Source organism: Rhagoletis zephyria, unplaced genomic scaffold (assembly GCF_001687245.7).
Source record: "Rhagoletis zephyria isolate East Lansing unplaced genomic scaffold, Rhagoletis_zephyria_1.1 Rzeph_scaffold_00981, whole genome shotgun sequence".
Classification (NCBI taxonomy): Eukaryota; Metazoa; Arthropoda; class Insecta; order Diptera; family Tephritidae; genus Rhagoletis; species Rhagoletis zephyria.
The window spans coordinates 42,822-65,710 of record NW_016158065.1 but is presented as its reverse complement, the minus strand read 5'-3'; the positions used below and the strand labels follow the sequence as shown (position 1 = coordinate 65,710).

The following is a 22,889-nucleotide window of genomic DNA, read 5'->3' as shown; positions in this document are numbered from 1 at the left end:
AAAAAAAAAAAAAAAAAAAAAATGATAATAATAATATAAATAATAATAAACAAATATTAGCTAAAATGGAGAGCAAACTTTTTTTTAAGTTGAGCATTTATTGACGTCAAGTTTATCTTTTACATTTTCCGCATTTTTAATTAACACAACGAATTTTATAAATTTAAGTGCTCAAAAAACTTTAAAAACCAAAATATATACCTTGCATATATTTCGAGTTCGTTGCTACGGCACTAATATATGAGTAGTCCTGCAAACAGCGTTATGTGATTTTATAATAGAAAGCCATAAATTTGAAAAAAAACAGCTACGACAACAAGTAACATTTAAATAGAATCTTTTTTATTATTACCTGAAAATTTGGATGAATAAGGGCCTTACAAAATTGTAACATAACATAACATGACATAAGATAACATTAACAGTCTATATGACCTACAGCAGTTTTCTAAGTTCATCAGAAGATGTATACTTCTGAAAGTTTGACCTCGCGTTATTCGGACCTGCTTTTACAAAGTTCTTGGCACCCTTGCTCTTATCAGTCACGATGGCTTCTATTTTAATGTGTTCCACTGGCTGCTCATCGTATATGCATTGAATTTCATTCACCGTTCTTGATCTAGCACGATTTTCTCTAACCATCCTCTCAGCCCTTCTACATTTTGCTTTCAAGTCTACTAATTTCTCCATTCTCGAAGCAAAGGTCAAATTTGCCAGGTGAGGTTTCAGGTTCGCCTTGAGGATTCCCACCAATTCCCATTCCGGAATCTTTTGGCGCAAGCGGAACGTCAAGTTGTGGACATCACTGTAGAAGTCCTCGAAGCTTTCTTGCGGCATCTGTTTTCGCTCCATGATCTCCTGTATTATCTCATAATCCAACTCAGATGCTTTCAAATGGCTCAGAAATTCCGCTTTTAGCTCAAAATATCCGAAGTTCGGATCATCGGCATGATCCTCCAGGATTTGCCAATGCCATTTCAAAGAATTTCCAGTTACTAAGCACTGGAGCTTGGAAAGCAGCTGATAATACGAGACATCATGTTGCGCTCGCATACGCACGATTCGGAATATGAAACTTTCCACAGTGATGTCTTTAACCGACCGTCAAAATTGACGTGCCACTTGTACAAGTCTACTTTTTTCTATCTACTGGCTTCCTCATCTGGCCCGTGATTACCTGCTCCTCTCTGCAGCTCCGTTTCTCTTCCCTGGCTTGCCCTATCTCTTGCATAACCACTGACCTCCGGTGTTGAAGACATGGCGGGCGGATTATTCGTAGCTTGCGCAGATGTCTCCACTTATGCTACCCGGTTGCTAAGATGCGATAAGTCAGCCCGCATGTTCCGGACCGCGTCCATACATTGAGCCATCATATTATTTTGCTGCGCCATTAGCGTCATCATTTGTTCCATGTTATGTAATGCTGAACTCGGTCCACCAACACGCGCTTGTGACCCTGTGGATTGCTGACATGCGCCCCTTCTCCACACCTAGAAATTCCTTGCTCTTCTTCCGACATTTGTAGTGCTTGTTCTAACTTGAAAAATTCAAGCTCCTGTCTATTCTTATAATATGAACATTATTCGTGACAGATAAACTGGACTGAGGGATGGTCTGTGCTGTGCCAAAAATACGTGCAGCACACCTATTCAGGAAGTTCGTCGGTACAAAGTCCACCGGACGCTCTATGCCAGTGTCGATCTGAGTAAATATCGACCGAACTATTTGACTTTCCGAGGATACCTAATCCAGCTACTTGATTTTCCTCACTCGGGTTCCCTTTCTCCATTTACCCTGGAGCCCAACACTCACGGCGTTACCGTAATGAAAACTCCTAGTATTGGCCACTAATATTTGTGCAAAATATATATAAATAACAAATAAGAATCTTCTATCATGCAACAGGAAGAGAACACCACTAACCACCAGAACTGATCAAAATTATTTATATGTGTATATGTAGAATTTTAATTAAAAATAGGTTTATTCGTATAAAAATAAAAAGCGAATAAATAAAACAAAAATTTTAATGATAAAAAAATAAAGGATGTAAGTGTAAAAATAATTCACTAAGGAAACCAAAAAAAATGTATATACATATGTGTATGTATATAAATGTGGGTAATAATAATAATGAATAAAAATCGATAAAACAACCTACTAAATTTTAGATAAAAGACCTTGTAAAAAAATGCTGAATTCAAATAAAAAAAATAGAAAAAATGTTTTTTCTTTGTGTAAATCAATAAATTTAATTCATTTGTTGGAGTGTGTTTGGTGTTGCCCTCGGCAGAGGTCATCATTGGTGTTTACTCCGTCTGTCCGCCGTCCATTGTCTATGTCAGCTAACCCCCTCAAAATTTTTAAAATGAAGTTTTGCAGCCCATTAACTTTTAGTTGATTTTTGGTATTGTTTTTACTGAAAGTTTCTTCCATACAAACTATGTTCGGTAATTCTTTTTATATGGAAGACACTGTCAGCAAAAAAAAATAAATGCTAAAAATCAACGAAATTTGCCGGGAACTTCAGACATGCACTTTATTAATTGGCTCAATTAGAAACTGTAATCTGATGAAAGAGCTTCCGAGCCAATAATTTTGTATGGGACAGTACTTATAGTACGCTAGGTTTCATGAAAAAAAATATAAGTACAAGATAACATTAAAATATCAGTCATATTTTTCGTTGCTGTGTACTTGTTTCAAAACTTCTGTATTTTCCTTAATATAATTGTAAAACTCTGCGCACGTCATTTTGAACGTATTTAGGTACATATACTAAACATCAAGTTTTGCTTGTGCAAAGTTCAACTATCTCGAAATGTGACTATTTCACAAATGAAACCGGTGCACTGAGAGAAAAAAGTTTAGAGTTAAAAAAGCGTGCTAAATTAAAAAAATACCATATGAAAGAGCACCAACCCAACTCGTAGTACGTTTAAATATACAAATTTTTGTATTTAGTATAGAAATATTCAATTCAAATACGCCCATATTAAAATGAAGCGATTTGCAATTACCGATTGGTTTTTCATAATTAAGTTACAAAAATATTTAAATTATGTGCTGGTTGTAATGGGAATTGAACCCTGACCCTCTGGAAATTAGCAAATTGTGGCAGGAATCTTCGCACACTCAGCTACAGCCAGACATGTAAATGCGCATTTAAATGTTGAGTTTGAATAAATATCACGCGTGCGTGTTTTGAAAGTATTATTTTTAAATACGAAAATTTTTAAACGATAATCCAGAAGGAAAGATTCATGTTTACTATGCGTTATTTCCCTCAGTGAATTCATAACATTTTTCTGAATATTACAACGCGTTCTTTCTCCTAGTGTAGTGATTTTTGAACTTTTATTCAAATTTGTGCAATCAAATCTAAAACCGGGACACTAAAACGAAACCGGGGATATTTTAAGATTTGACCGGGACATCGGGACAAATAGTCTAAAACCGGGACATGTCCGGGAAAACCGGGACGTCTGGCAGCCCTATTGTACACCCACTTCCCCTCTACGTCGCACGATGGCAACACCCACACAAACCTGAAAATCTTAGAAATCCATGAAAAATAATAAGACTACTCAACGGAATTCCATTATTATATGGATACATTTATTATAACAAGCGACAAAAAAAATCCTAATACATAATATGTTTCTTATACTAACTCTTCTACCATCAAACAATTTCAAATCTTTATTACTATTATTATGTCTAACTAACTACCCTAGGTGTTTTAATTCTAATAGCTACTGCTTTACTACCGCTTTATTACCTATTTACTATTATTATTTATTTTACCTTTTTACTAAACAAAAAATTAAATAAATATGCGATTCAAAATAGGTGGAAACCCTATAAAGTAATTTTTGAATAATGGATATTTAAAATTCCTTCCATTGGATACCCATAATATGATGTTTTAATTAGTTTGTAACTAATTTCGAACAGGTGGCAACCTTACGCGAGTCTTTTCGGAGATAATGCCTATTCAGATAATCTTAACATTCAAAACATCATCCGTGTACAGAATTTCATCAAAATCGTTAGAGCCGTTAACTAGAACCCTATGGATGTATATATATATATATACTTATACCAGAATTGCTCGTTTAATGTAATAAGATAATAGCAAAATAGTGATTTCTCACTTACCTGTGTGTGTATGTATGTATATATGTCCAANCATATTCTGCTGCCGGAGGGAGGATCTGAAATACTTTAGCAAAATAAGTCATCTAATGTCCAACAATGCTAAGACTACCTGGAAAGTGTGGGGGAGAAAAAAACAAACATACATGTACTGGAAAGGAGAGCAAATTAGAAAGGAACAGGTGGTATCGTGGATTACTGAAGTGGGTACTGTGCGTACTTATTTACTCTCCCTTTCAGTTTAGCATTTTTAACCGTTGCGGAATCAACTTAAAATCGCTTGTGCGTCTAACTGCGGCGCGGGTGGATAAAAACTTTAAGTACTTTTACAAGAACATACAAAAGAAGTCGAAAATTCTATATGTATATAATTTCATATGCAAAATTCAACGTTATCCTCAACAAAAAAAGTGCGTAAGTGAACAAAAAAAAATATAATAATAAAATTTACTAAGAAACTAAAAATTTACTGTAATTGTTTAACATAAGAGCATTAATGTTCAAAGTAAATGTAGTGTGTAAATTAAAGTATGATAAAGTAGTAGTTGAACAAAAGAATCAAAAATAAATGCTGAATAAAACAATGTGTTGTGGTAAAATTAACCTTAAAACAACCTACAGAAAAGGCAATGAACCAAGAGATGTGGTGAAATCAAAAACACTAACTTAAAATTCAATATAAATGCCGTGTACTTAATGTAAAAAAACGCTATTTAGCAAAAAAAACAACAAAAGGGTGATAACTTAATATATCTAATCCCAGGTGTGGAAGTGGCTGGATGCTCAATACGCTGGGGATGCTGGTTTTATTAGCTTTCGGGGATGTAGCGCAGATACTGGTGATATATTGATGAGTTGGCCTAGTGCGGTAATGTGTTGTGATGAAGTGTAATGGTATGATGTGGTGACTGGATGTGCTTGCGGTCCTGCCTAGGCTAGGACGGACGAAGAATCTGGATGCGCTCTGACGTGTAATCTTGCCCCCTTTTGATTGGCATTCGGGCACTTTGGCTGGATGATTTGGCTGTTGTTACCGGTGTATTTGTGTGTGTGCGTGCAAAGCTTCCAAGTTGTAATTTTGGACGCTGGTGCTGGAGTGTGGACGTGTGTGTGTGGCCTCGTAGTGGGAATTATGGCCGTCCGCTCGAGTGTGGCTGGGTGTAGTCCTTCTCGTAGTGGCTTTGTCGCCGGTCTTGACGCGGGCGTATATTTCGCGACGGGCACTTAGCGTTACTTTTTATATCGTTAGCGCGACCCGGGTTTAGCAAAAATGTAGCACTTTCATACAGGAACGCCTGTTTTTTTTGTAACTTAAAATTTTACTTTTTATTTTTAAACTTTGATTAATTCGTTTTTGACGAGTAAAGGCCTCCGCGTTTGAGCAACTCCGGCTTTCAATATTGACTTGTTCAAAAGAATCACGCTTCAGGCTTCTGCCAGGTGTTTAAACCCTTTTTTCAGCCTTTGTTTTGTTGCGGTGCTTCTTCAGTTATCCTTTTGTTTACGCTCACACACATCCACACGCGCCTAGTTCAGCCAATAGCAAGATCGCTCCATCCAAATCACGACATCGAACATGTTGCATTGCACCCGCTGTTTTGACTTTGGATTTTCCATACGGTTATAAGTGGTTAGTTTTATTTTGTTTACATAGAAGTTCTTTTGTTAACAGAATTTCACCGTAGCTCTTAAGTGGTTATTCGAAAAGAGTGCCTTTTTTTGTTTTGCTTAGAATATATACATGGGGCATTTCACCTCAAGTGACCCAACATTTGAAATCGATGTCTTCCGATCGGGATGAAATTTGCACCAAGGTTAGTCCTAATAAATAGTAGTTATGACACAAAATTTCAATGGGATCGGTCAAACACACTCCGAGTTGGAGGGTCTAGAATTTTGACATTTTGGTCAAACGGCCGTTTTTTCGGATCGATCCATATAACTAATTACCCATTGTATATAGAAAAGTTTTCAGGAATGTTTTCGATAGATTTCTCTTCAGTCTTTTAAAATTATATATTTTGTTAATTAAAATAAATTTTTTTGAAATTTTTTTTAAATAAAAAATAATTTTTGTTTTTTCAAAAAAAAAGGATTCTTTTCAAATTTTTTTTTGCTCAAAAGAAAGCTTAGGTATTTTTCTTTAAGAGCTTTGTGGTCGCTTAGTGGGATGCAACTTGTGTATCAATCAAAATTAGCGTTTAGTAACTCGAAACAGCGGTTTTTTAATTTTTAATATATGACCTATTGTCTTATTTTTTCGTATTATTGTGTAAGTGTTTCTGAAACCTGAAAATAAAACTTATATGAGAAAGTATACACCATTACATTTTCAACGGTATATAATATGCCTAACCAAAGTTTCATACCCTCGATACTGCAATTCCCGTATTTAAGGATGATTAAGATTTTTCGTAGTCTAACATAGCAGGTACTCGATTTTGTGCATCCAAACATTTTATTAATAGCTTTGCAGAATTTTGAGCTTTAGAGTTGCATACGTACTAGCACAATATTTAAAAAAGTATGAAGAATATGGGATTTTCCGGTAGTTAAGGATGATTAAGATTGTTTCTTTTTTGCTCAAAAGAAAGCTTAGGTATTTTTCTTTAAGAGTTTTGAGGTCGCTTAGTGGGATGCGAGTTGTTTATCTATTAAAATGAGCATTTAGTAACTCGAAACAGCGTTTTTTTTTTTAATTTTTAATATATAACCTAAGAGTTTCTGAAACCAGAAAAGAAAACTTATATAAAAAATTAGATACAATTACCTTTCCAACGCTATATAACAAGCAACTAAAGTTGTATACCCTCTACACTATAATACCCACAATATGTACACCTCTGGAATAAAATAACTGTTTTTCTATAGAATTGGTGAAAATTTTGAATTTTTGTATTTATTTAGATAATAGATAATAATTTATTTAATAAATAGATACATAAAAAGTATACAAGATAGTTAATTTTCTAATAGCCAGCCTTCCATCCACCATATTTTCCACCTTTCTTTGTGGCTTTTTTCGTCATTCCTTTCTTAGGGTTACTGGGTTCTGCTGTTGATTTCACTCCGGGTTTCGCTTTTGGAAAGAAATCACATTGGGTAGAGGACGAAAAATTCTTTAACTTGAGCCTTCCATCGCCAATCGGTATGAAAGCATGATATTGAGCGGTACCATCGGACTGCAGCATCGAATCTGCTCCTCAGTGATATCGCAGTTTCCGTATGATCATCTTTGCTACTAAACATTAATTCAGTTTCTTTACAATAATTCTTTGCCCACCGGAATAAAGCTATCGCATCTATGATACGAGCTCGTTATTGAAATGGAATGCTTGTATGGCATCCTGGATAACATATTTATAGTTTTCTGCGAAATCGCATGAAATAACGAATTCACCTGCCTGCAAATGTATCTTCAAACTTTCGAAGAATGACCGCTGCTCCTTGACTATAAAGTCGTGGGTTATCAAGTTTACCAATCCGGTACAAATTTCTTCCACAAAATCGTCCACACTTAAGATAACTGTTTTCAATGTGCACCTTTCAGACTGCAGCCAAGATTCAAATTTGACCTCCTCCACAAATTCTCGGTCAAAAGACTTGATCAAATTCTCTTAGATGAACGTAGTTCCCGTGCAATTTGAGCATTCACCCAAGTGGCAAGAAGTTGATACATTAGGACGCATTGTCAATTTAAGGCAATCACGGTGACTGTTTAAATCCGGCGAATTATTTGTTAAATAATTCAAGTTGATTTCCTTCAACATCAGCTTCACATTTTCATGATAAATGCAAACGCATACTGTATGAGTTCCGATGCTTCCTGCCAAGACGTAATGTTTTGGCCTGAGCTGAGTAAAATTTGTGAATCCAATTTTAATATCCTCGTGTTCGGATTGAAAGCTCGCGAATAGCTCATTCAGGTTGCAGAGAATTATCCTCTTCTGCATTTGAATTTTCTTACCGTCAATTCGTCCAGACACCCAGTCTTTCATCCCTGGCATCAGGCGACTCATATCATCGCGCTGATAAAACTGAGTCACTAGAGCTTCAGTTTTGCACTTTAAAGGTTTTCCTTTTTTTGTGTTTGGGAGTGTGAGTATGCCATGCTCTGCAACTAATTTTTTAGCAATCCTGGCTTTTCTTTCTGCGCTTTTTCTAAAAAAGTGGTCTTCAGAATGACCATACACTGCCTTCATAAACTATAGCTGATTTATTATAGCTACTTATAGGTTGCGCGAGTAGGTATGCATATCTATTGAGAAAGGGTTTGCACGAATCTGCTGTGGTTAGGTACAAAGCAAAATCTTAATCATCCCTAACTACCGGGAAATCCCATCTTCTTCATACTTTTCAAATATTGTGCTAGTAGGTATGCAAATCTAATACTCAAAATTCTGCAAAGCTATTAATAAAGTGTTTGGATGCACAAAATTAAATACCTGCTGCGTTAGACTACGAAAAATCTTAATCATCCTTAACTACGGAAATTGCTGATCGAGGGTATGAAACTTTGGTTAGGCATGTTATATACCATTGGAAAGGTAATTGTATATACTTTCTCATATAAGTTTTATTTTCAGGTTTCAGAAACACTTACACAATAATACGAAAAAAAAGAACACAATAGGTCATATATTAAACATGAAAAAAACCGCTGTTTCGAGTTACTAAACGCTAATTTTGATTGATAAACAAGTCGCATCCCACTAAGCGACCACAAAGCTCTTAATGAAAAATACCTAAGCTTTTTTTTGAGCAAAAAAAAAATTAAAAAATACCCTTTTTTGAAAAAACAAAAATTATTTTTTATTAAAAAAAAATTTTCAAAAAAATTTATTTAATTAAAAAAAAAAAATAAAATGTGTAAGGACTGAAGATATATCTATCGAAAACATTCCTGAAAAAAAATTTCTAAAACAATAGGTAATTAGTTATATGGATCCGAAAAAATGGCCGTTTGACCAAAATGTCAAAATTCTACACCCTCCTCGGAGTGTGTTTGACCGATCCCGTTGAAATTTTGTGTCATAACTACTGATCGGAAGACATCGATATCAAAAGTTGGGTCACTTGTGGTGAAATGCCCCATATATAAACACATGTTCATACATATACATATATAAATGTATTTACTGGTATATATGTAAATACATGCATTCATATTCGATCGGCTGTCGTTACAAATCTCCTTCATTACTCCTGCATTACTTGTCAACTAGTTTCAAGTTAGCTTTTTGTAGCTAACTACAACTTATATGTTTTATAGAAATCTCGCAAAAAGCTAACTACAAGTGAGTTATTTTTTATCAATTGATAATTTTTTTCTGCAGGGAAATGAACTATAAAAACTACAGAACTAGTTCACTAAGGTGAACGAACTACAACTGAATAGTTCACTCAAAATAACTAAAGTGCCCAGCTCTATTGAGTATTAATTTTTAGCACTATTGTGTAAATCATATATCGTCGGTACCCTGTCATACTATCGAATGTGAAAATAGGTATTTTTTAGGAGCAAAAAAACTTTAGTAAAAAATGTTGTTGTCATTAGGAAAAAGTGTGGGATTTGCCAACTTGCGTTTCATTCTTAACGCATGGGCTAGATATCGTAATTGAAAAGCATTATTGCACATTCGATAGTTTGAAATGGTAGCGACGATATAACAACCAACTTCGAATTTAACATAGGCAGGTAACGTTTTTACGTACCTTTTTTACGTGCCATCTGCAAAAGGGCCATCTATCAAGCAAGCAGATATTCATACATTCTCAAACACATAACTCTGCTTATTTTCCAAATTTTGTTACTTCCAAAATAAGATAGGTCTGGGGCGCTGAGATCTCGGACTATATCAATAAAAGAAAATCGAATGTTGGAAGAACGTGTGCGACATCCTATACCTATTTTATTTTAATTTATTTTCTAGTCGAATTCTTGCATTAACGTTTATATTTTAATTAATATTTTCAGTTAAACCAGACAGGCATATCCACAATAGGAAAATTACAAACGGATCAGCACTTTTTGATTGAAAATAACTCGGCGATGATATTCTCCACTGCCGCTGTATCTTCAACTACGGTTGTAGGGGGCCCTTCAATAGTATCTCAAATACCTGTCATATTTGAACCAGCCCTAACTGTTGAGAATAAAATTCCAATTAATAGAATTCAACCAAAGAAAAAAGAAGTCAAAAGATCTGCTCACAATGCTATTGAGCGACGCTATCGAACTTCAATAAATGAAAAAATTTCCGAGCTTAAGAGTTTGATAATAGGAGAATCGGCAAAGCTCAACAAATCGGCTATTTTAAGAAAATCAATTGATAAAATACGAGATCTTCAACAACAGAATTCTGAAATGCGTATTGAAATACAGAGACTTCAGAATGAACTTTTAAATCAGAGCAGTTGCAAAGTCAAAAGTTTACTAAACTCAACATTTAATGGCAAAACTAAAAGAATAAATATTGATTGTGTCAATAAAAACAGCAAAAACATTTTCAGAGATGAGGTGCTACCACCCAATAATAAGATAATTATCACCCCACCGTGTAGTGATGAATCGAACTCTTCGCAATCACCAACTCATTCTGATATTTCTTTGCCGTACTCTCCATCTGAAGCATCTACCGCAAGTATAAATTCGTGTAAAATAAAGCGTGTGTCAACAGCTATTCGTGATGTATCTAATTCACGACTTACTTTATGCGTCTTTATATTCGCTTTCATAGCAATAAATCCATTCCGGATATTGCTATCAAATAGCTCCAACACCTTTGGCTTTTACGAAGTGGACGACGGGATTGATGGAGTCACCCAACGTCGAGTTTTAAACATCAAAGATGGAAGTAAGTACATCAATTTCATTGATTTTTATACCCAAGAGCACTTGTGCACAAGGTTTTGTAACTTTAAATTTTTATAACTTAAATTTTTTAAAAATATAGTACACCATATCTTTAAGTCAAAGTTGTGGACAATTCAGGAAAATTTAACAAATTTCCAAAAAATTTCATCGAAATTTTTAGAACTTTAGTGGATACTAGCTGGCTATCGTTGGCCGAGGTTGCTCAACGCCCGTCAAAATATGCAAAAACAAGTCGAAGGCTTAGTATTTAGACTGTCCTGTAGCCCAACTTATGAGGCAACAGCTGCAACTGGTTTCACCAAAGCAAATTAACTGAAACTTCAGTCTATTTAAATTTGAATTAAGAAAGTTTTATTATATGCCAATTAAGAAGTGCATGTGCAAAAATATCATTAATTTAATGAAGGAAATTTTTGCACATACAGCAGTACAAAGCACGCACTTAGGCGCCTAGTATTAGGCACTACAACAACAACAACAACAACAGCAGTCGCTCCTAAACAACTTATCTTAATTGGAACGAATCGTTTCTAGAAGACTTTTCTTTCCTTTTACTTAAGACTGGATCCTTTTCAAATCGTGTAGGCAGTCCGATGGCATGTCGAAAACTTACTTCATTATAAAATATGTTTTTCTGCTTATTATTAATTATTTTTTAATTTTCATAGCATTACTTTTACATTTTGAAGATTTCGTAAAGAAAATAATTTTGTGGCATTTTTTTTTAAACCTTGATGTTTTCTTAATTTTTGAGCTATTTGGCTGCTGCAAAAGTAAGTACCCCATATTTTGTACTTTTTTAAAAGTGATCAATAATACGATATTATGAAAAAACAAAAAAACTTTCTCACATTTGCCGATCATTAAGTACCGCCGCCGAAGAAGTATTTGGATTTCAGCGAGCCCGAAAGAACAACTGGTACGATGAGGAATGTTGGGCGCAACGCGAACCATGTGGTATTTGCCGCAATAAGAAGACAAAGGAGAGTCCGAAATATGTGAGTGTGAAGAGCTTGAGATGCTGGCCGACAGGAAAAACGCCCAAAAATTTTTCCACAAGATTAGGCGACTACCGAAGGTTTCAAGACCAGGGCGAACTCCTGTAAGAACAAAAATGGCGACCTAGAGAACGATGTGCAGAATGTACTTAAATTATGGAGGGAACACTTCTCCACCCTAATGAATGTTAGCAGCGCTGAAATTAGTGGAGAAGACAAACCCGAGCGCCCAGTCGATGACGATGGAGTCGATGTTCCACCACCCTGGCCATGACGAGGTACGAATAGCGATAACGTGCTTGAAAAACAACAAAGCTGCTGGAGCTGACAGCCTGCCAGCTGAGCTATTCAAGTACGGCGGCGAGGAGTTGATAAGGTGCATGCATCAACTCTTATGCAGAATATGGTAAGATGAGCGCATGCCCGACGACTGGAATCTTAGTGTGCTGTGCCCAATCCACAAGAAGCCGATCCCGCCATTCGCGCCAGCTACCGCGAAATCAGCCTTCTAAGCGTAGGTTATAAGGTCTTATAGAGTGTGTGGTGCGAAAGACTGCAGCCCATCGTACGCGAACTGATTGGACCTTATCAGTGTGGCCTGGCAAATCCACCATAGATCAGGTTTTCACAATACGCCAAATCTTGGAAAAGACCCGCGAGGATAGGATCGACACACACCATTTATTTGTCGATTTCAAATCCGCTCTCGACAGCATGAAAATATGTTGTTTTATGCCGCGATGTCTGAATTTGATATCCCCGCGAAACTAATACGGCTGTGTAAAATGACGGTTTATTTGGGAACCAGAATTAACACCAATAATAACGTCAGCCTTGGAATCCAATGGAGAATCACTCTTGCCAACAAGAGCTACTTTGGACTGAGTAGGCAATTGAGAAGTAAAGTCCTCTCTTGTCGTGCAGAGATCACAATCTAAAAGCACTCATCATGCCTGTGCTACTATATGGCACGGAGGCATGGACCATGTTGTTGTTGCTGTTGTTGTAGCGGCTACTCTCCCGAGGCAGATGAGATGTGTGCCTAGAACGGCATTCACAGGTCTGGAGTCTACATGACTCCAGACTGACTCCCTGTGAATGCCGCTCAGGCCCTGTCGATAAGCTGACTTCGTCCGTCAGTTCGTATAGATGCCTTCTGACATGCCTTGGCGAGGGCTTCTCTGCAAGCAGGTGTCTGTTCGGATGCCCACGTCTGTGGCTCCCTACTAAGAATTGCTTGCAGAGCATTGTGTTTTGCTCCTTTATGGGGAGCAGTTTCGCCTCGTTATGCAGGTGGTGTTCTGGTGCCACCAGAACACATGCAGTCGCTGCCCGAAGTGCAATGTTTTGAGTCGTCTGCAGCTTCATCCACTGCGTCCTACTAATCCCCGGCGACGACACCAGTGCTGCGTAATTTAAAACCGGCCGGCTTATTGCCATGTATGTTGCCAACAACGGTTCTTTGTCTTTTCCCCAAGTACTGACGGCTAGCGACTTGAGGACCTTGTTGCGGCTCTGTACTTTGTTGACAATAGCGGTTGCGTGCACAGAGAAGGAGAACAGACTGTCGAAGGCTACACCGAGTATTTTTATTTTTTTATTTATTTATTTAATGAGTTATAGTCTAGAAAATATGGAACAAATTTCGTTACGGACTATTTACAAATTAACAAAGAACAATATACTAATAACTAGGTAAATTAATCCATTCAATACCAACTTAAACTTATCTTTCGGCAGAGAGAAATCATAGCTATAGTATTTGGGAACGTATTATACTCATTCAGGGCCCTAGCTATAGGAGAATTAGATGCGTAAATTGTTCGAACTCGATCTAATACAAACGTGCCATGATTCCGCAGGTTTCTAGAGGGGATATTAAAACGAATATGCTCGAGTAAATATGGCGAGTCAATCGCTTCACGCATAATGTCAAAAATAAATGTCAATGAGAGAATAGTTCTTCTACTGTTTAAAGCAGTGTCCGCCAAAAAGAGAAGTCTTAAAATGAGAATGTATTAGTTATGAAATAAAAAATGAGAATGTGTTGGTGGTAATGCACGGAAATGCGTCATCAACCTGCTTCGCCTATTGTTTGCATGCAGCTAAATAAAATTTGTTGCTCTGCTACTCTTTCTGTTGACGTTCGGATTGTGTACGTGTAAGAAGCCGATTGTGTACATGTGAAAGGCCGAATATAGTTCGTTTCCCAGGAAAGTGTTTGGCGGTCACTGGTTTAAAGACTTCAAGTTAATTAAGAGACATCTCGAATAATTATAAGAAGGAAACGGATCATGAAAATGCAGAGGCGAATGGCAAAACGAACAAAAACTTTTTTAACACGCTCGAGCCGATTTACAGGACAATCATAGTAAGGTCTCCAGATGAAGACAGCATATTCCAACTTGGAACGCACCAGAGACGTGGACAGCAACTTTAGGGTGTAAGGATTTGTGAATTCTGTACTGAAACGGCGAATGAAGGCAGGCGTGGAATATGACTTAGCGATAACATATGCAGTTAAAATGACTAAGCAGTAACGTATGTCGTTAATAAAAATTACAAATAGTAGAGGGCCCAGAACGCCACCTTGCGGTACACCAGAAGACGCAGTAAAAGAATACGAGTAAACATCATCCACAGCTACAACACAACTCCGAAAAGATAGGTAGGGCTCCGCCCAAGGCAGAAAGCTAGAATGAAAGCCCCGATTAGCTAGCTTACACACTAAGATTGAATCGTTGACTTTGTCAAAGGCTTTCGAAAAGTCAGTATAGACGGTACCAACCTGTGCTTGATTGCGAAAAGCCGACAGACAGACTTCAGAAAAAACGCAAGATTAGTTATAGTTGACCTGCCCGGCATGAAGCCATGCTGATTAATTGAGATCAAACTCTTGACAGCAAAGTACATCTTTTCCTTAACTATGATTTCGAATAACTTGGAGATTGTTGATAGTTTAGAAATTGGTCGGTAGTTGGCAATGTTGTATTTGTTACCATTAAAAAAAAAAAGAGTGTAATAGAGATAACTTTCCAGGCGTCAATATACTTCAAGTTACTTGTTGAAGATTAATAAGATTGGGTAAGCAATCGCAGAACAATTCTGAAATAGATAAGAACAGAAACCATCTACATCAGATTGGAATGATGCTTTGAGTTTCAAAATGCCATCAATTACAGTATCTATTGTTAGATATAACTCACCAAAATTGATGAGAGAGTCAGTGGTACAAATAGAAAAATTACCTAGATCCGATTCGGGCTCAAAATTTGAGCTGAAAAAGTCAGCAAAAAGATTAGCAGCCTCTAAAGAAGATTGAGCATGGGTACCATTATAAAAAACTTGTGACGTTATAATTGAACACGTTTTCTTTGACTTGACATAACTCCAAAAAGCTTTAGGGTTCAGTTTGATGTCACGTTCAAATGTGGCAATATAATTACTATGTAGGGTCTTACTTAGAGATTAAAATTTACTCGCATAGCACAGATATTTTTCCTTGTGTTGCAGCGAATTTGAACACTTATATTTTCTAAAAAATCTGTTCCTTATGTTCTTAATTTTCTTCAGTTCCTTAGTAAACCATGGAATCTTATGGCAGTTCTTTTTCTTTAGCGGGATATAGCTTCTGCAGATTTAATTAATTTTATTTCTGAAAGTAATGAAACAATCGGCAACGTCGGTCCCTACAAAAACAGAGTCCCAGTCTACCCTAGAAATTTCATTATTAATTACATCAAAGCTACAGTTCCTAAAACGATAATTTGAAGAATATGTATCTGAATTAAGATTTTTGAATTCGTAAAGCTCCAGTTGGAGAACCAGAGGAACATGGTGTAAACCAGAACACGACAGAGGGTCGAGGCATTTATCTAAAGAAAAATTCAAATTTTCACTTAAAAATACTAGGCAAGAATTCTGGCAAGTTTATTTTTGAGGTTATTTATCTGACTCAGATTTAAGCTTAGTAGATTGTCAACAAAATATGTTTCAGAGAAGCTGCTAACATTATTGGGAAATAAAGTCAAACTATCATCCATAGTCGTCCAGCCAACAAAGATTAACGTCACCAATAATACAAAAATTGTAACTAGACCGCTTAGATACCAAGTCTACAATATTATCAATATGCGATTAATACAAAGTGTCGGAGCTAGTTGGAGGAATATATGATGCACATAATATGAGTGTCGAAGTACCAGCCACGGACACAGATAGTTGATCCAAGAGCGAGTCCCCATCATGCAACGAAAGAATCGACGATCGATATTCTCTATGAACAGCAATTAATAGACCCCCCGTCTGGAAGGTCCGGTTTTAAGTGAACCTCGATCTTTACGACAGACGTTATAGAGATTTTAATCGATTTAAATCGTTGTCGTTAATATTAGCAGTTAGCCAGGGCTCGAATCGTCACATACGATAGCTCGTCACGTAAAAACACCTTTTTTGGATCATGACATACGTGAACGTGCTATTTGCCTCATTCAGCTTATACTGCCTGAGGTATCACGTAATTTTCTTTCGTATCGTTTTCGATCCGTGAACGGATGTTACGATTCGAGGCCAGGTCTCAACGAGGATAAAAACGTCATAATCCAAATGTGAACTTAATTCATACAGGGACTTAGATTTAGTCCTAAGCTCTGACACGTTTTGGTAGTAGATTCTAAGATGCCTAGAAAAAACTTCAGTATCCTTAAATGCTGTTAAGGGTCTTGCTGAGTTACACCGTCTTTTGAAAAAAAAACGGAACGGTCGAACCTTTACCTAACTCCTAATTTAAAATTTATTTTCTTAAGATCAACCATATAAGCATTCTTTTTCACAAGGTTAAAGCAGGAAATAAATTTCTTATCAATATCCGCATGTTTGGAAACATAAGCCAGGATGTCATCTACAGATGCATTGGGCATAAATGAGGACACATGCAACCACTTCATACGTGATACAACGCTTAGCTCATTATTGCTATTGGAGCCAATAAATAACGGGATTTTTAAGGTTTTCCGGTTGCTTCTTTTAACAGTTATCCACTCAGAGGGTTGATTCCCTTAAGCCAGTACATTTGTCGCAATCAAATCGACAGTGTGGCCACCTTGGACAGGCGGTGTAGATGACAATACAGAATTTTGCGCAGCCACCCCAGCAAAAGTATTGGCTAATGTAGTCACTGCGTGTGTGACAGTGGTAGCACTTATCGAATGGCGAGGCAGCAGGCAGAGGCGGCGCAGTCACTGAATTAGTACTCACACCATTTGTGTTAGCAGTTGAAGTCGGCCTTAACGGAAAGTGGAAGCCGAATCGGCGATATTAGCATTCGCACCATCGCCAGCTTGGTTAGAATGCGAAGAGCGCAAGAGAGGCTGATTAGCTGTATCCGTCATTGGTTGGCTTTTGTTTACTTCGCAAGTTCAAACCTTGACTTTATGATGGAAACATGAATATGAACAAATAGATCCACGACGTTTGGCAGTACATGATTTACAAAAGAAAGGTTTATCGGTAGGGTGCAAAAAGTCGAGATCGCTTTGTTTTATACCAACACAATTTAAATGGAAAAGCTCTTTGCATATAGCACATTGCACCTTCGGTTGAGCACGGTCAACTTTTTGCCCAAATATGCACGGCATATCAAATTAATAATAATTATGCTGCTCACATTAATTTCAATTAATTAGAGTCACTTTCTCATGAAAAAATAAGTTTATTCTTCGAAGAAAAGTTAGTAGCAGTACCAGCGATTATTATACGTTTGGCTAATTACAGAGCGCAAAATAAACACTTACGAACTGTATGACATCAACGCGGTGGTATTCACCGTAGGAACTGGTGTATCATCGACGTGAATTGCCAGCGGTAGTCTGACCTTTTATCCAGGTGGTGAACAAGGTCGCACAGCGTTTTGTAGGGGAGAGGGTTAGGCTGCTAACAGTGAAGAAGCGAGAAAGCTCGGTGAGATACCCGTTTACTTTCGCACACAAGTCATCAATTACATTGCCAGACGCCATTATTGAACAAACGTCAGCATAGGAGACAATCGAGACTCCCTCTGGTGGTTGAGCCTCTGTGGCAGAGAGGAGACCTCTTTGTATTCTAGCAGCGTGGAGGTGTCCGATGAAATCGGCAGTGACGATTTCCAATGGTCATGAGCATTGCATCGTGGCCATCAATCCTGCCGGGCGTCGTTGCTCCACTTTGTTATTTGCGCACGAGAGGCACACACGCACATGGTTGCTTACATCTCGATACATCCCTGGGCAGTAGTAATTTTCTTGAGCGCGTTTGGGGGTTTTCCTGATCCCGAGGTGTCCTGCCGCGGCGGCGTCGTAGATTTCTTTAAGGATCTGTTCCCTTTGATTGGCGGGGATGCAGGGTTTCCATTGCGGGGCCCGAGAGAGGGGATTTGTTTGTGCTATATGTCAGAACAGTCGATTGTTGATTCACTGGTAGTCGGGGTTTTGTTCGGGTTGCATTTGTGCTCGGTGCGTCTTCCTGTCGTACCAACTCGTACACTGACTATTCAAGGAGAACAGTAGGTCTTCTTCGGTGCTGGGCGCTGGCAGCGGACATCGTGATAGTGCGTCAGCCACTACGTTTAGAGATCCCTTCCGGTATTCGATCTCGAAGTTGAATTGTTGTAGCTCAAGTGCCCATCTGGTTTTGGAGCGAGTGGAGCCATTTGAGAGAGTGTTGGTCGGTGATTACAGTGAATCGGTAGCCCTCTAAGTGTGGTCTCATTTTGACGTATTTGGAATTCCCCACAGGATGGCCAGACATTTTTGTTCCGTAGCAGAGTAACGCACAGCATCCCAAAAAAATTTAGAAAAATGGTTGTTTCTTAACAACGCACTCTGAGGCCAAGCGTGCTCAAAATTCAGTTAAAAAAGAATGTTTTTTTGGAAAAATAAAAACGCAGGTTTATTCCCATTAAATTCTTTAGATGGTAAGTTTTCACCTTTCTATCGTTTTTCGGCTGGGAGATATGCATTTCCAAACTTGAACAAAACTTTTTTTTCCAAAACTGAGAAACTAAAATGTGCAATTCAAATTGTTACTGTAAGAAAGCGGTATTGTATTTCGTCATTTTGTTTTTTCCATTACTTAAAATGAAGTTTATTTATTCTTGTTTGAAATTATGTGATTTAAAAAAATTATGATTAACAAAAACTAAACTAACCTCTGTTTTTTGCAAGTGTAATTTTCAAAATCTAAGCGCTTTTAAATTTGACAGTACTGTAATAAAGTATGTTCCTTCTTTACTAAGAATCCGGGCTCAAAAGCACTTTGCGCATTTTTAAATAAATTGGTTTTAGAAATTTCACTTTGATTTTAAGTAAACACAAAAACATATACTTCTGGTTAAGTTTGATTCTGTTTCATTTCGAACTTAAACTGTTTATTATTTTGAGGTTGCTCAATTTAGTTCTAACAAGGACTATAAAATCTTCAGTGAGAAGCGGATTTAATTCGAACAAGGACATTAAAAACTTTAGAGAGACCTATAGTAGGAAAACGGGTCGCGCTGACAATTTAGGAGACGTTTTTAATAGATTGCTAGTTTCATTAGACCCTCTGATTACTTGCTCGCACTTGTTGCCTGTGGTCACCAACCGGAGATCTTTCTTTGCTGAAGCAATGGAGTTACTTAGTAGAACTTTTAGCGAATAATATTAGTTTAACGGAACGTGGATGGGACTCCGACTATGAGGAATAAGTGTCACAGTTTTTATTATATAGTGCTTATCATAACCATAAGGAACCCACATATTGACAAGTTTTAACTATTTTTTATTATTATTTAATTTTAATTATTTTTTTATAAAAATATAGTTTAATTTTTAACAACAATCGAATAAAGCTGAGTTTCAAACTTCGTAAAAATATCGATTTTTTTGATTAGATATTTAAAAAAGATGTTGAGTGCAAGTTTGAACTAGCTAGGACATACCGTTGATCATGGCAAGTTTTTTGGTGAAGGTGTCGCTCATTTTCTCCGTATAAAATAATCGTCGAACATACTTCGTATGGAAATACGTATGTTCCAGCTATTTCAAGCTTGCACTTTAATGTACTACAGTTAAATGGGTTACAAAACTTCATACTCAAAATCCTTTTAATAGTGCGTATCGTAACTTTACGAGACCCACATATTGAAAAGTTTTGACTATTTATTTGATTAACCGACTTCAAAAAAGGAGGGGTTCGTCGGAATTTATTTTTTTTTTTTATGTATGTTTGTTTATGTATGTTACCGCATAACTTTGGGCTGATTTTTTAATTAATTAATGTTTCATTACTTGCTTTTCGATATTTTGTATGCTTAATTTGCAAGTATCATTAAATTTAAAACATAATGGGGCATATTTATGGTCAAATCAAAGACGAAACTAAAAATAATTTCGACTTTTTTGATAAATCTTTCTAAAAAAGTGTTTTTAGAGAGCTGAAATTATTTTTACCTTCTTATCTTTTACTATCTAACTGATCTCTATATAAATGACTTCACCTGTTTCATACTCTTTCCTAGTGATTACAAAAAATACACACTTTGTTACTGTTATTACATTTTATCGCTTTTAACTTAGTTTTAAGTATTACGAATTCATTGATAAAGCTATCTTCAAATCGAAAGGACTCGTTCTTCCTGATTATATTGTAACCTAAACTTACCTATTTTTAATAAAATTAGCTGGGGAAATACTCTATAAAAAATTGGTCACTAATTGGTTAATAATGGTCATCAATGCGTTAAGTGAAAGTCGTAAATGGCTAAATTATTCATAATTTGCACAATATTAAAAGCAAATTAACTTAACAAAAGGTATTACAAAAAACTGGGTCACCAATGCCTTAATGCATGATCAATAATGGGTTAAGAGGTCAAAGATTTACTCTTAAAAAGTAGATCAAGAAAGTCTAATGGAAAGAAAATGATTTCAGAATTTTGAGTACCCGCTTATATGGGGCGGCCCCAGTGTGCAACGGTCGGCGGGCAAAACCTCCGAGTTTATTTCTGCCATGAAAAACAGCTTCTAATAAAAATACAATTGCCATTTGGAGTCGGCGTAAAACTATAGGTCCCTCCCCTTTGTGTGACAACATCACGGCGCACGCCAAAATCGGAGGAGCAGCTCCAAACACTAACATATGTGTAAGCGCCAATCTATTATTATTATTATAAGGGGCTTCTGAATTTAGCGATTTTGTTATTCAAATTCCGCTTCTTTCCTTTTATAATTTTTACATGGCCTCTGCGCCTAACTTTGAAGCAAATGTAACAATTACATTCATCTGTAATTGAACGGGTAAGTTTTGGTAAAATTATGTGCTGGTAACTAATTTGATATAGATTAAAACGGACTTTTCAAAATGTTTTTTTTTCCGCTTCAAGCAAACTTGTATATCAGGTGCCACAAATACTTAGTGGAAATTGCCCGTCGTACAAATTATAATTTTTATTTACGTACTTCCGGATAAAATGTCCAGCTTTGAAACTAATCAAAAGCTTCTTTGAATTCGTTTTGCCAAAGGCAATTTCTTTCAACAAGGCCCGCAAACCGTTTGTCTATTTTCATTGGGGGAACATGCATTAACGATGTTCATTTTGCTAAGATGCTTTGCAGAATGCCTTCATTCAAGAGGTGGTTATTCAATGAAGAGAAAATATGTTGAGGTGTTACTTATTAAGTCTAGTAAGATATTAAATACATTATAATTAAACTTCCATTTATGATGGCAGATATAGAGAGAGATGTTATTAAAAAAAATATTTATGTTAAAATTTATTTGTGAATGCAACAAATATGTAATGTAATATGTTAACAAATAAAATAAGTGTTTTGACTGCGAGTCCAAATCAATAATAATCTTTATTTCGCTTTTTCAATTCTATTTATTCAATTCTTAAGCTTATTTACTTCTATAATTCCTTATTTACTATAATACATATCACTCTTATTCTTACATACTAGTCATGCAAACATATGTACAGTGACGAACAAAAGTATTCGCACAGTGAATTTTTCGCAATATATGCAAAGTTTTTATTCTAATTTATTTTCGATAATTTTTTATAAAAATATAGTCCAACTTACACCAAAAAACATAAAAATAAAATCTCTAAACTTTGTGCAAAACTCAACGCAATTCATTAAATTTACACACTAATTTGCAACTTTTTATTCAGATTTTTGAGAAAATCGCGTAAATTTTTGGCAATTTTTTTTTAGTGGAAGGTGTTGCTCATTTTCTCCATACAAAACCTTGCGTGAAAAAAAGTACCAAAAATCAACGCGATTTTCTAACGGCTTCACACTTGGATCTTGCATACTTAGAATTTTTCTAAAAAATCCGAATAATGATCTATTATTTTTATTGGCCAAATAATAGACAAGCAACATTACCCCCCTAATGAAGCTTTTATCTGAAGCCGCTCCAAGTCTGTACGAGTTAAAGCTCATAAGCAATGAGCAAGTTAAAATACAAGCAAAAACTCCCGAGGCCTACAAAACAATTGTTCAGCAACTAGAGCAAAAAACACTGAGTTTTATACATACAAGCCAAAACAAGAAAGAAATTTCAAAGTTATACTCAGAAATATGCACTCGTCTATTGGCACCGAAGAAATCGCTGAAGCCCTACAAAATCTCGGTCATATCCCTATTAACATTTACAATATGAAACACAGAAACACGAAAAACCCGCTACCAATGTTCATTGTAGAGCTAAAAGCAAACCCTAATAATAAGGAAATATACGAAATCAAATATCTCTTTAACACAAAAATTGTATTTGAACCCCCACGCCCAAAACGCGAAATCCCGCAATGCGCTAACTGCCAACAGTATGGA

At 36.4% G+C, this 22,889-nt stretch overlaps 1 protein-coding gene across 2 annotated transcripts in view; it reads left to right on the top strand.

Moving 5' to 3' along the window:
- SREBP (Sterol regulatory element binding protein) overlaps positions 1-22,889 on the top strand; it is a 112,135-nt gene that overhangs the window by 49,343 nt on the left and 39,903 nt on the right. For both annotated transcript variants that reach the window (XM_017615236.1, XM_017615235.1), the window contains exon 3: positions 10,136-11,015. In XM_017615236.1, coding sequence (XP_017470725.1) covers positions 10,136-11,015 — 880 coding nt within the window. The remainder of the gene's footprint in view (positions 1-10,135; positions 11,016-22,889) is intronic.